This window comes from Lactuca sativa, chromosome 6 (assembly GCF_002870075.4).
Source record: "Lactuca sativa cultivar Salinas chromosome 6, Lsat_Salinas_v11, whole genome shotgun sequence".
NCBI lineage: Eukaryota > Viridiplantae > Streptophyta > Magnoliopsida > Asterales > Asteraceae > Lactuca > Lactuca sativa.
The window spans coordinates 10,346,873-10,360,265 of record NC_056628.2 but is presented as its reverse complement, the minus strand read 5'-3'; the positions used below and the strand labels follow the sequence as shown (position 1 = coordinate 10,360,265).

Here is a 13,393-nt window from a genome sequence, read left to right as displayed (position 1 = left end):
AAAACAGACAATTCGTTCGGTTCCTCTGACATTAAAAATACGTTGAAATAGGCAATCCCAAACACCCCTAAACCCAAACCATGATATTTGTTTTCCCAAACACCCCTAAACCTAAAACATGATATTTGTTTTTGTTAGGTTGCTTAAAAGCTAAATGTCTTGTTCAATCTATGTGGCCATTTCATGTCACAAAACATCCTTCTTGGAGTCTTGTATTGTATCATCGCACTATTTGAAAACAGAAAATATGTATAATTTGTTTATTAAATATCATTTCTTTATCATACTTGATGCTACCACTCTTCATCAAGTGTCTTGTTTTTTTGTATCTTGGATTCCTTTGTATAAAACTTTGTCCCCACTTAACATACAAATTAATAATGCACATATCAGCTATAAAAATAATTAAATATATACATTAAGATCAAAGTCTTAACAGATTGTATATTATATTAACCTCAATTACACAACAGGACTTTTGACTTTGACTTCTGATCATTGGTCGTATTAGGCTATTTTTCAATGTACTTCATAGGAAATGCATTAAACACTTGTACTCGTAAGTCATAATGATTACTTTGGAATTTGTATTATATTCCGGCTAATATCCGGGTAATAGTAATTTACATTTCTGACTGAAAAGCAGGAGTTGAAAGAGTAGCAAGAACCCTAATATACAATCTAAAGAACTGCAAAAATTCGTATAAACTGTTTACAAAATCATCAATGATGAAACTATTAATCAGTTGTGAAGAGGGTTTGGGCCACCGGGAGTTTCCCGTTTTGAAACACCGGTAATCGGGTCGGTGTTGTAATTCCTGGATTCTTTAGGAGCTGCTGCTGTTGTATGCCATGGATGCTTGTAATAGGAATGATGTTTTGGTTGGAATCTTTGATTGAAACCTTCGATTGTAATTCTGTGGATGTTGCGGGAATTGGAAACGGGGGCAACTACGAGGATGAATACCGTGATCGCCAGAATTCGGATTCCGGCGTGTTGTATTCCCATGAAGACGGTAATGGAGTGATCAAGAAACAGAGCACGGAACGGGATTAGTTGTGTTTGTAGATACTAATGAGAAATGGAGTGGTGAGGGCTTTTAAGATGGGTTGATAAGAGTGAGTTTCTTGGAAAAGACAAGAATGCCCTTTTGTCTTTCCTGTGTTATTATTCATTACCGAAAATACCAAATGTGAAGTGTGAACAAGGGAGGTTGTGGTGGTAGAATGAAGTGGGGGTTGAAGGGTAAGATGGTAATTTCGTATTGTTATAGTTGACTTTGGTGATTGATTTAATAATAACTTTTGACTACTTGAGTTTGATTTTGATGGGTACTGTATTTGAAAAACTAGCACTGAAATGCACAACAGTGGGTTGGGAGCCCAATTTGTATTGGGTAATCCAAAACTTCAGACTTAAGTATAGAGACGTTTATTTATATATTTTAATTTTAATTACAAAACATATAATTTTACTTATACTAAATTTCTTAAAAAATTATAGTTTGGAATTAATTTTTATTAACTATCAAAGACCTTTTTTTGGTTTAACCATCAATGATTTTTTTTTTCAAAAAATAAATAAACCACTTTGTGTTTTCCTTGAAAATGATTTGCAAAAAGCGGAAGGAAGAATTTTTTTTTTTTTTTTTTGGATGTAGTTGTTTTTATTAAAAAAAAAAATTCTAAACTATAATGATTAAATAAAAAAAACCTTATTTGGTTTTTAAATCGATCAAATTTGAAACTATAATGATTTTATAGAATCAAGGTTTTATGTAGTGATTTTTAATATAAAAAAATATTAAAGTCTCAATGGTTAAATAAATAAAAAAATTACTCAATGGTCGAAAAAAAAATTATACTATCTATAGTTCTTATAGTAAAACTTGGCGTTTTACTTATATAAATTTACCCTAAAACGATTTGTGTCACCCAGGGTTAAACTAAAAACTTGCTTTCGAAATAAATAAGTTATAAATGTTTTTTTATGTCATTTAACATTTGTTATCTAAGGTATCAGTTAGTTTTTATCAAATATTAATATTGTATTAGCTATTTGGTCAGACAAAATAAGTTTTCAACAAATCTTTTATAACTTAAAATAAATGAAATTTGATAATTCTAACTAAGTTCTTTCAAAAACTGAATAGTGTCACATTTTAACATGGAGACATAAATCACAATCTCTCCAAATAAAAAAGTGATGCGAGAGTAAACCTGAGATCGATCTTATTACGAAGTCTTAAATCCTTGCCTAAACAAATATATGTGCAACCTCGATGCTATTTAAGGTTCTAAAACTCGCATGAACACAAGAATCCTCCTATCCTACGCAACTCCTAAAATAACCATGTACATGACAAGTATTTACAATAATGCCATTGACAGTCAAGGAGAAAGCATCAACTCCGCCCAAGCCAATGAACATGAAGAAGATGACGTGTCAATTTTATCATCCAACATGGCGCACAAATCTTTCATTGATATATGATCTCGTGGCCTTAAATGAATACATAAAGAAACCACTTCACATATCACTTTCAAATCTTCATTTTTAAAATATTTCAATGAAGGATCCACAACCGAACCCATCTCCTCTTGCTTTTCAATATAATCTTTTGCCTGTTATTAAACACCTCAAAAGTTTAATCATTTCATAAATTCAAAAACTATAAACAAATTCTTACCCAATCTACTAAGCATCCTTTGTCCTTGCAAAACGAAGGGCGTCCACTGACAATTTCCAAAAGTAGAACGCCAAAAGCGTAAATATTCCCTTGAATATCCAAATGTCGATCTTCAAATGAACTCGGGAGAACACATATATCACCTTCATGGCTAATCGATCTAGAGTTGTTTTCTGATCTTGTTACAATTGTTTTCCAGCTTTCAAAATCAACAAGCTACAAAATGTATAAAAAATATCATAATAATCATTGTATCCTTCTTAGAGTTTGTGATTAACTATGTTTTTTAAATACCTTTGGTGAAAAATCTTCTGTGAGATAAACTGCATTAGAGTTCAACTCAGATATAGTAAATGGTGGCTCGATTTCTGTATGAAGATATTTTAAGCCTTTCGCAACGCCTATAATGATCTTCATTCTTCGCGACCAACTTAAATTGCATCCTTCTTCATCTGCCATTTTTCAAAACCACCATTAAAAAAATAAAAGTTACATGATTCTCAACATATATAATAAAAGACTTACAATGAAGATGCTCATATAATGTCCCATTTGATGCGTATTCAAACACCAACATTCTTGTAAACGGATTACTATCTATACAATACCCGAGCAATTTCCCAGTGTTTTCATGGTTTAATCTTGCCAAATCCGCAACCTAATGAACACAAAAATTCAAGATTAAAAAGGGTTCGTTAGGGTTCATAATCAAATTGGTATTGACCTCTTTTTGATAATAGAGCTCAATGTAGCCCGTCCAGTGTTCTTCTTTAATACAAAGAGATATAACAGCAATTTCTGGGCCCCCTTTTATAATTCCTTTGTAAACCAAACTATCAGATGATGACCCGATAATGTTGCTGAAATCTTCACATGCGATCTCAAGTTCTTGTCGATTATATCTTGTAACACCTTTTAACATATTGGAATCGATATGAATTGACATATCGTGTTTGTTGTTTGTGGATCTCTTTAATAGATTCAAAACTGAAGGTTTGCTTTTGCATCTTAAAACGAATGTGAGAAGAGCGATTAGAAAGAGAGAGGTGATTGAAACTCCAGTCATGACTTCCACAACTAAAAGCCAAACCGGTGGTTTTGAATGATGAATCTTGTAGTTGTCTTGTTCGGTTGGATGTAATCTTGATTTTCCGGCAATCTGGGCTGTTTCCGGTTGAGTGCCGCCTGTATTTAGAAAATAGGACACCTGAATTTTACAAGAATCTTTTTGAGTTTGATTACAGAAAGATGCGAACAATGAACATACCACATTTTTTATGGGTGCGTTGTTTGGTGTTGTTGGAATTCATACAGTTTCCCCGAAAGTTAATCCTGCAAAAATTCATGTTCATGATAACGAGGTGTAACTTGAGTTTTTTTTAGGAAAAGAGGAAGAAAATTTTACCTTGGAAGATGTTCTAAGCATTTGGGTATGGTTCCAATGAAGAAATTGTAGGAGAAATCTGCGACTTTTAATGAAGATGAATTACAAAAACCTGGAATTATCCCATGAAGTTTATTTCTATCCAATCGAAGCTCTTGAAGGTTTTGAAGATTTTGAAGCTCCAATGGCAATTTCCCAGTGAGTCCATTCGATTGTAGGTTTCTGAAATGAATTAGTTTTCAAAAGTAAACACAACATGTTTATTATTTGAAAACTGAAACAGCCAAACCCTAAAATTATGACTTACATTTGAACGATGCTGACTAAATTTCTAATTTCAGAAGGAATTGGACCAGAAAGCTGGTTTTTCCCCAAATCCAAGACTCTGAGGAACTTCAATGATCCAATTGACGTGGGTATCGGACCAATGAGTTTGTTTTCGTGTAAAATCCTACATGAATTACAACTTCTCGATGAGTCTTGGGTTATTCGAATGTGAAATAAGGTGTTGAGAGAAAGCATACAGTTCTTGTAAAGCGGAGAGCTGAAAGAGTTCTTCAGCGATGAATCCCTTTATCGAAGAACCAGAAATGTTACTGTAAATTGAAAATTTAGAACCCCAATTAGCTTCAATTACAACAAGAAGTGTTCGAAAAAAAAATGTCTTACAGTTTTGTAATTTGATTTCCAGAACATGTAACACCGAACCAGTTACAAGGATCTGAATCAAGGCTATTCCAGCTTGATAAAGCCAAAAACGGGTCTTCAAAGATAGATTCTTTGAACGAATTTAAAGCACGAACTGCAAGAATCAAGAACTGGGTTAAACAAATTGAGTGTTTTTTGTTAACGATAAAAATCAAAATTAAAACTGCAAACCTTCAATTGGTTGAACGGCGTCATAAGAGGGTAGAAAGAACCCTAAAGTAACACACAACAGTTGAAATAGAATCAATTGCTTCATGTTCGCTAGCTTTCTTAGTCTCTTTCTCTGTAGAACACTAAGAACTCATCAAAGTAGGAGTCTAGACGAAATTACAGAAACACCCATGGAATAAAGAGAGAAGAATCTTTTTACAAAGCAAAATCAAGAACACTAGGACAAAGGCTAAAGGGTAAAGGGTTCAAACCAAAGAATCTTTTGACAACAACCCAAGAAACGAAATCAATGAAAACATTAACTGAAAAGTTTAAAGCAGCGCCGCTTAGAAGAAAACTTGGATTCGAAGAGAAGTTTAGGTGGCAGAACTGCAGGAGACTTAAAGATTCTTTCTCCCTTTTCGGATAATGGTATTTGTGGAGACTGAAGAGGGAATGTTTTGTTACAGTTACTGATTGATGGGGAATTTATGGTTTAAATTCGTTTTTTTTTTCCTTTCTGGCGAATTTCCCCCAAAAGCGTGAAGAGAATCAAGTGGAGTGAAGTGGCGTTGGGACTTGGGTTTTTGAGTTTGGCAGATCACTTGCTAATCATTGTAGAAGATGGATGAATGGTAAATTGACACTGAATCAGGAGTTCGCTCTGAAACTATGATATCAATTTTAAAAAGGCTAAATCCCAAAAATGTCGAAAAAAAATAGGTCATAGTGTCATAGGATATTCACAATTTTTTGGTTTATCATGATTGTAATTTATGAAAAGTAAGTCCATATTCTAAAAAATCGATGCGACTTATCTTTGTGGTTTCGACAAGTTTCATGCATGATGTCTTAGACTATTAAACAAACTATTATTCTTTTCTTTTTTAAATGTTATTTTCTAATTTTTTTTTAATGTTATCTTTGTAGTGTTCAAATAATTTCAAAACCATTTGGAACATTTCATATAATTTTTTTTAATGTTATATCTATAAAGAAATATTAATAAATTATAAAGTTAATCATTAAAATTACCGAAATTGTTGAAGTTAACCGGAAAATAATCATCTTTAAAATTTTAACAAAAATGAATATGTTTGTAGCTAAATTAACAATTTTATTTATTGTTATTTAGCAAATATTATGTTTAATTATTTTATATAAACCTCTTTAAAAATCATATCATCGCAATGATCTTTTATAGTTGATTTGTATATAATTAAACTAAATAAATTTTTTATTTAGATTTATTTTTAATTATTGTATAGTTAATTTAAGTTTATTGCAGCAATCTGCAAAAGTTAAAAAATAAACAGACTTCTTATTATAGGTTGCAGCCGTCTGGTCCACCTTCTTGTACTGTAGAGGGTTACAGATTTGGTCCGTGTACATCAACAGTTTTCACTTCAAAAAAACAAATAACACATTGTTTTACATATTTTTATAAATGTTATTGAGCATAAGAACGTAATTTAATTTGTTTTCTTCAAATCATTCGAAATAAATTACTAAACAACATATTTTAAAAAAGAGCACATTTTAACATTAGATAAACTACTAAACATTTTTACTAAAAAAAGTTTTTATCAAGCAATCTCAAACACCTCCTCAGGCCTTGGTTATATATTGAGCACTTGACCTCGAACTAAATCTTAGTATTTTTATAAAATAAATAGAAAGCATTAAGTTTGAATGCTGTCATTTAAATTCGTATCCTGTATTATTAAAGTGAAGTACTGAACAAAAGTATTACCTTCTAAATAATGTTACATTATAATGAGGTCCTTCATGTCATATTTAATGCAGCCTCACCAGTCACCCTCGCCCATGTTTTCGCTTTGGAGGTTGTTATCTTGATATTAAATCCCTTCGGGTCACTCTCTCGTCTTTATTGCTTTGGGTTCATCGATATTTAGATCTTTTTTAAGATAGAAATAAATACTACATTATCTTTTGATAATGGCCTTTTTAGTCTTTTAAATTTGATATCTAGCTTATTTCCATTTTATCTGAACAAAAATGAAGATAATAATTTGTTACTATGACTTTATTTTGTTATCTACTCATTTTACTAATTTATTTACGAAGTATACTAGTATATCTGTAAGTCTAGGATCAAGTAAATTTATGGTTTTTTGAATAGCATATAACACATTTTAATAAACGTGTAAACAGTATGTAAATGGAATGTGGAGATTAACGTTCAATGACTTAGTAACAAGTTGTTTTAAAAGAAACATTGGAAATTTAAAGCTTCACTTGTCGCATACATACAAATTACAATCATACACCAACACCACCATCATCCAACAAGGATTTCGAACTGGGTTTTGTTTGTGGTGGGCTACCAATTGGACTTGGGAGTTTGGAAAGCAAAAGATAGTAATAAGTATCTGGGCCAAAGCCTACTAGTCTGATGGGTGGGCCGGGTGGGGTGATCTGGCCATGACCATGTTGGGGTGAACTATTGCTCGATATTCATACGGCGTATGGTGTTATACACTAGTTTATTAAAAATAAAAATTTAATATCAATATATAAATATAAAATATTTTATAATGTAGTACTTTAATAGAATGTAATCTTCTGAAAATTTACAAACGAAATTAAATTGTTTGAAGTATTTATAAGAATTTATTATCAAATTAATAAGATGTTTTTATTTCCTTATAAAACTCATTACAATTTTATGAAATTTTATTTTAAGAAAATGAAAATCCCTAAAAAATGAAAAATAGAAAATAAAATTTATAAAATTCTCACAAAATGACAAGTATCAAAATGAATGAGAATATGACATGTGACAAAAAACACCTTCATTTATTAAAGAGGACTAGATATAAAATCCGATTTAGAGGTGTACAAAGACGAAACTTTATTGGAACCGAATGTTTATTTTGATGCGGATAAAATCAGTTATAAAGGAACCAGATCAAATAAATGAATAATCTAGTCTGTATTTACCCTGATTTTTAGTGGAAAAGTATCCAGTTTTAATATCGGATATCCTATTATTGACTTTGAAAGAGTGATTTTGGTCAAAACGAAGCAGGTTTAAACCGGTTTTTAGGATAAAAAAAATATTAAAATAGGATAATCGGTTTTAGATCATATTGAAACCGGTTTAAAAACAAGATCAAGATCACCATCCGTAATATTTTTTCTTTTTGTAAAATATAAAAAAGACACAACACTTACTTAACTCCAACCAAGTATCTATTTTGTTTATTATATTCTATATTCGATTACAATACACAGAAAAAGAAAAACAATTATAACAAATAAAAATATTAGTCATTGTTGCCATTTAAAAGTCTTTGTTGTTTAAGTCTTGTGGTCCACGTCATACAAATGGATATTCAGCCAAAAAATTGGTTTCAAATCTTCATTAGAAGCTTTCACGATGATTAAATCTCATTCAATGACGATTAGATGTAGAAGTTAGATTTGTTTTCTCTCCGTCACACCGAAATAACAAGATCATTCAAGTTTTCAACGGATTATTATGTTAACTATTGAAACCAAAATATCTAGATTTAAGCAAGTTCTAAATAACATTATGTATGCAGGGGCGGAACACGAAAAATAGAAAAAGGGGCCGAATCTATATATATATATATATATATATATATATATATATATATATATATATATATATATATATATATATATATATATATATATATATATATATATATATATATATATTCTTTATATAATTTTGAAACTAAATAGGAATCAATAATATAAATATAGTAATATAAATTATACAATTGAGTAAAATATTACACTTATAAAAGTTTCTACTAAAAACTAATTAAATAATAAAACACAAATGATAACATTAACTAAAAATTAGCATCTAGAGAAAAGGTATAACAGAAAAAGAAGATAAAATCAATTGTTTTTGGGTTGTAGGATGCACTTTGGGAGACATTAGTAATTTTACCAATATATTACAATGTACAAATCCCATTATAAACAAATATAATAAACACTAAGACACACACGCTCATGGGAGGTCCTAAAGCCTAAAGCCTAAAGCCTAAGGTCATAGTGACTATATTCTGACATTGCGTGTTCTTGGTAATCTAAACATAACAAAGACAAAAGAAAATAAATATAAATAGCACAAGTCTAGTCCTCAAAAGCAAAAGGATTAAAGGAATACAACCACTAAGGAAGAAGAATGCATACATGTTGCAGTGGGTGTGGGTGGGTGAAGCAAGGCTATAGGAAATGTGAGATAGGGAATGGTCGTTGCTCTCCGATGCTAGCATCAATTCTCCGGTGGAAGGGATCTTCTTCCTTGTCTTTCACTTAGTCTTCTTTTAATTTTTAAAGATATTTTCTTTATTCTTTGATCTGTTTGACAATCTTATATTTTTCTAATTTATACAACTTCTCTCTTCCTACTTTTCTTCCAATTTTATCTCCTTAATTGTAACAGATTCTTATTTACTAGTTTATTTTTGTCAAATTTTTTAGTGCAAATATCGTGAATGGATGTTATAATGAGTACATGATCTTCTCTTGTTATCCTTTTGAAAATCGTGAGGGGCCAACTGTAATGTTTATCTAAAAATCATGAGGGGCCAACATTATAACAGCTTTTTTTTGGTATTAGAAGGCAAAAAAGCGGGGGGGCCATGGCCCCTCCTGGCCCCTTAAGGGATCCGCCCCTGTATGTATGAGTTAACGAAAATTTCAAACCTAAGACTTTTATAAACCATGACGAACCACTCATTTATAAGGTGTAACTTAAAGTGATAATATATATATATATATATATATATATATATATATATATATATATATATATATATATATATATATATATATGTAACGACCCGTCTCCGGTATGATGATTCCATGGTATTTATTTAGAAGTTTGCAAGAGGGACTCGGCGAGTTCATAGCCTAACTCGCCGAGTAGGGACGGGATTTCGAGCACGTGTTAGTCGGCGACTCGGCGAGTCCATATTCGGGACTCGGCGAGTCTGCCTGTCTGGAAGAAACCCTAAATCCCCGGGTTGCTCACTATTTAAACCACCTTATAGCCCCCAATCTCGCCTCCTTCACCCTCAGAGAGCTGTGAGAAAAACCCTAATCCGTTCTTGAGTGATTTAAGTGTTCTTGTGTGATATTTTGAAGGCTTGAAGAAGAAGAAGAAGAAGAAAGGAGCAAGGGGAAGAGGTGTAGAACAAAGATTCAAGGGCAAATCAGAATCCATTGAGGTATTCTTCGGATTTCCTCCCCTTTTATGCTTCAAATTTCCATTAGAACTCTTCTAGTAATAGTTTGATGCTTTTCTCAAACCTTATGATTGTATGGATGCCTTAGTAGATCGAGATATCCTTAGATCTGTTCATTTAGGAGTTGTAGAGCCCGGATCTATTGCCTTTTTGAAGATACTTTGCATGAAAACCCTAGATCTAGCCTTTATTATGCTTTTTGAGCTATTTTATCTTCATGGATGCATATGGGCACGTAAAGATAGAATCTTTACGTGCTAATCGAGTTAAGGGAGTCCAGATCTATAAGTTTTATGCACTGGATTCAAGCAGAATCGAGTTTTGAGTTGTTGCATGCAAGCGACTCGGCAAGTCGAGTCGCGAGTCCCCGATTTTCCCCTTTTTGAGTGATGCCGAGTGGGACCAGTGAGTGGTAGAGTGGACTCAACGAGTTTGAGGTCAGACTCAATAATGGAGGGACTCGACGAGTTGTTCATACAACTCGGCGAGTCCAAGGCAATCTTCTTAGCCCGAAGAACAACTCGTCGAGTTGTTCATACGACTCGGCGAGTCGGATGCAGATTGCCTGAAGTTTTAGATTCGAAAGGGAACTCGTCGAGTTGATGCCATACTCGACGAGTAGCAACGAGTAGGGTTGAGAAGTGAGAATAGAGACTCGGTGAGTTGGCGGCCCAACTCGGCGAGTCAGGTCAACTGTGGGTTGACTTTGACCAAGAGAGTTGACTTTGACCAAGGGTAAAAGAGTCATTTTACCCCAGTGCAGTGATTAGCATTTGATTGAGTGTGTTATGGATTTGTAGCCGGGGAGATACCGGAGCAGCAGCAGTTAGCTTCCAGAGCCATACACACAGCAGCCAGTTCACGAGGTGAGTTTCCTTCCAGTAGGAACAGGGTCTAAGGCCACAATGCCGGCCCATTCAGTTAGCAGTAGTTTCAAGACTTCGGTCCAATACAGTAGTTAGTATGTTTGACGCCTCCGTGGCTCGGACAGGATGTATGTGTTTATGATAGTTGACATGTTATGCTATGCTATGTTCAGTCAGTTAGCTTCGGACTCCGGTCCGATGTAGGGGACGAGGGGACAAGGTCCCAGTCAGTTAGCTTCGGACTTCGGTCCGATGGAGGGGACAAGGTCCCAGTCAGTCAGCTTCGGACTTCGGTCCGATGGAGGGGGCAAGGCCCCAGTATGTGCTTATATGTTATTGCTTGGTATGTGGTAGTTTGGGGGAGCTCACTAAGCTTCGTGCTTACAGTTTCAGTTTTGGTTTCAGGTACTTCCGCAAGCAAAGGGAAGAGCTCGGGATGATGGCATCGCACACACCACCGCTTCAGTTTTATCCTGGGAGTTGATTCAGTTTCTTGATTATGATATGTTTCAGTTATGATACAGTTTTCCTCACAGTATTTTTATTATGGTTGAGAAACATAGTGTGTGGTTTTTATGATATGATACTCAGATTTATGGTTTTTGGTTATATTGAAAAATGAAATTTTTGGGTCGTAAGTTTGAGGTCGTTTCAAGCTGGTATCAGAGCCTTGGTTTGAGGGATTCGGATACACTTCTGGGTGTATCTGAACTCAAACTAAGGGAAAATAAAAGGTTTTAAAAAGAAAAATGTTTTCTAAAAGAATTTTAAAAGCACTTAGAAAGAAAGGAAATTTTTTTAAACGAGATAAGGGTGTGGTGCATGCGATCAGCCGAGCTCAAGTAAGTACTCCCAAATTACCCATACAAGTTATTTGTTCAGTTTCAGTTTCAGTAGGACAACATGCTAGTATAGGACAAAGGATTTAGGAGGATGCCTTATGTGCCTGCTTTATGTGTTACAGCTTTATGAGTATTGCATGCTAGTATTGAGTAGACAGCAGTAGGATAGCCTGTTTAGGTTATGCCTGATAGTATGAGCTTAGCATTGTACGCTAGTACAGTTTCCTCGTTATGGGGATAGGATTGCTTGAGTAGTTCTTGTGTTCGAATGCTGCTTGCTTCGTGCTTTGTGGGACTCTGAGTGATGGGAGTTAGCCATTAGGTGAACACGTCACACCACATGTGATCAGGGTTGAATAATCTCAGAGTGCTGGAATTGACTCTATTGCGCAACTCTTGTCTGAGTCCAACCGTTATAGGGACGAGTCTTTTACTTGAAGGATTATCTGAGCCTCGTCACATGTGATGGTGTTCAGGTGGTGGCTAGTTAGCATTGTAAGGAGGCCTTCAGCAGCTGAGGACTGATTGAGTGGAGTCAGAGATTTCCCTAGGGCAAGCCTAGGATGAGAGTAGCAGAGATCAGTAGTAGTAGAAGTGACTTGGTGGAGTCAAGGCAGTTCTTGAGGAAAGTACGGATAGATGTGGAAGGTAGTATGGGCCCGTACTACTGAAAGCAGAGGATCCGTACTCGAATCAAGGAAGGCCGAGACAAGACCAGGAGGTTAGTTGTAGTATGAATGATCCCTCGAGATATTTCAGTTTTCTGATGTCGTTGTGATGTGTTTCAGCATGGTGGTTTTGCGTTCGAGACCAGCAGCCGGCAGTGGAGGTGCCGGGGGGGGGATCAGGTTCAGGCTCGGGGGACGAGCGTATGGATGAGCAGACCAGAGAGTTTCTCTCTTCAGAGATTACTTGTATCATTGTAGAGCAGACTCCTGTGATCTTCCGTTCGATCAAGGAGGGTATCCTAGAGCTGATGGATGAGAGATTGGGCACCTTCCGTGCCGAGGTGGCGGCCATGATGGGGTCGCGCACCCTTACATTCAGGGAGTTCAGGGCATGTGGAGCTCCGGACTATCATGGGGCGCGGGACCCCATAGCGAGTACTAGATGGTTGGCGGATGTGGCCAACGCTTTTCGCACTAGCAGGTGTCCCGAGGGGGACAAGGTCAGATTGGCGTCCTGTCTTTTGAAGGACAGGGCACGGGATTGGTGGGAGGAGGTCGGACATACCATTGGAGATGATGCAGCATTGGACGCCATGACCTGGGCTGACTTCTCTACCAGGTTCAGGGCGGAGTTTGCACCGGTTATTGAGGTGCAGCAGTTAGCTAGGGAGTTTCAGGACCTCACCCAGACTACAGAGACAGTGGTGGAGATCACCGCCAAGTTCAGGGAGAGGGCTCTTCTCGTTCCTCAGTATGTAGCCGATGAGGAAATGAAGAAGGCTCGTTATCATGAGATGTTGCGGAGCGATATCCGCCAGTTTGTGAGCCGG

General features: G+C 35.1%; 1 protein-coding gene across 1 annotated transcript; it reads right to left on the bottom strand.

The window, feature by feature from the left end:
• Window positions 1–2,207: 2,207 nt before the first annotated feature.
• LOC111900406 (probable LRR receptor-like serine/threonine-protein kinase At1g63430) lies at window positions 2,208–5,690 on the bottom strand. The gene is made up of 11 exons (XM_023896296.2): window positions 4,954–5,690; window positions 4,744–4,876; window positions 4,599–4,670; window positions 4,382–4,525; window positions 4,096–4,296; window positions 3,958–4,022; window positions 3,415–3,875; window positions 3,216–3,348; window positions 2,985–3,142; window positions 2,691–2,906; window positions 2,208–2,625 (listed from the first exon to the last, which is right to left on the bottom strand). Exons 1-11 carry the CDS (start codon window positions 5,036–5,038, stop codon window positions 2,392–2,394), a joined length of 1,902 nt encoding a protein of 633 aa, XP_023752064.1. The 5' UTR covers window positions 5,039–5,690; the 3' UTR covers window positions 2,208–2,391.
• Between the last annotated feature and the right edge of the window lie 7,703 nt (window positions 5,691–13,393).

Bases quoted from the DNA above. Each gene is read 5' to 3' on its own strand.
- LOC111900406 (XM_023896296.2), bottom strand. From the start codon at position 5,038: ATGAAGCAATTGATTCTATTTCAACTGTTGTGTGTTACTTTAGGGTTC. The intron at 2,907-2,984 runs GTATTTAAAAAA...TACATTTTGTAG, and splicing joins CAGAAGATTTTTCACCAAAG to CTTGTTGATTTTGAAAGCTG. The intron at 2,626-2,690 runs GTAAGAATTTGT...GTTTAATAACAG, and splicing joins AAGGATGCTTAGTAGATTGG to GCAAAAGATTATATTGAAAA.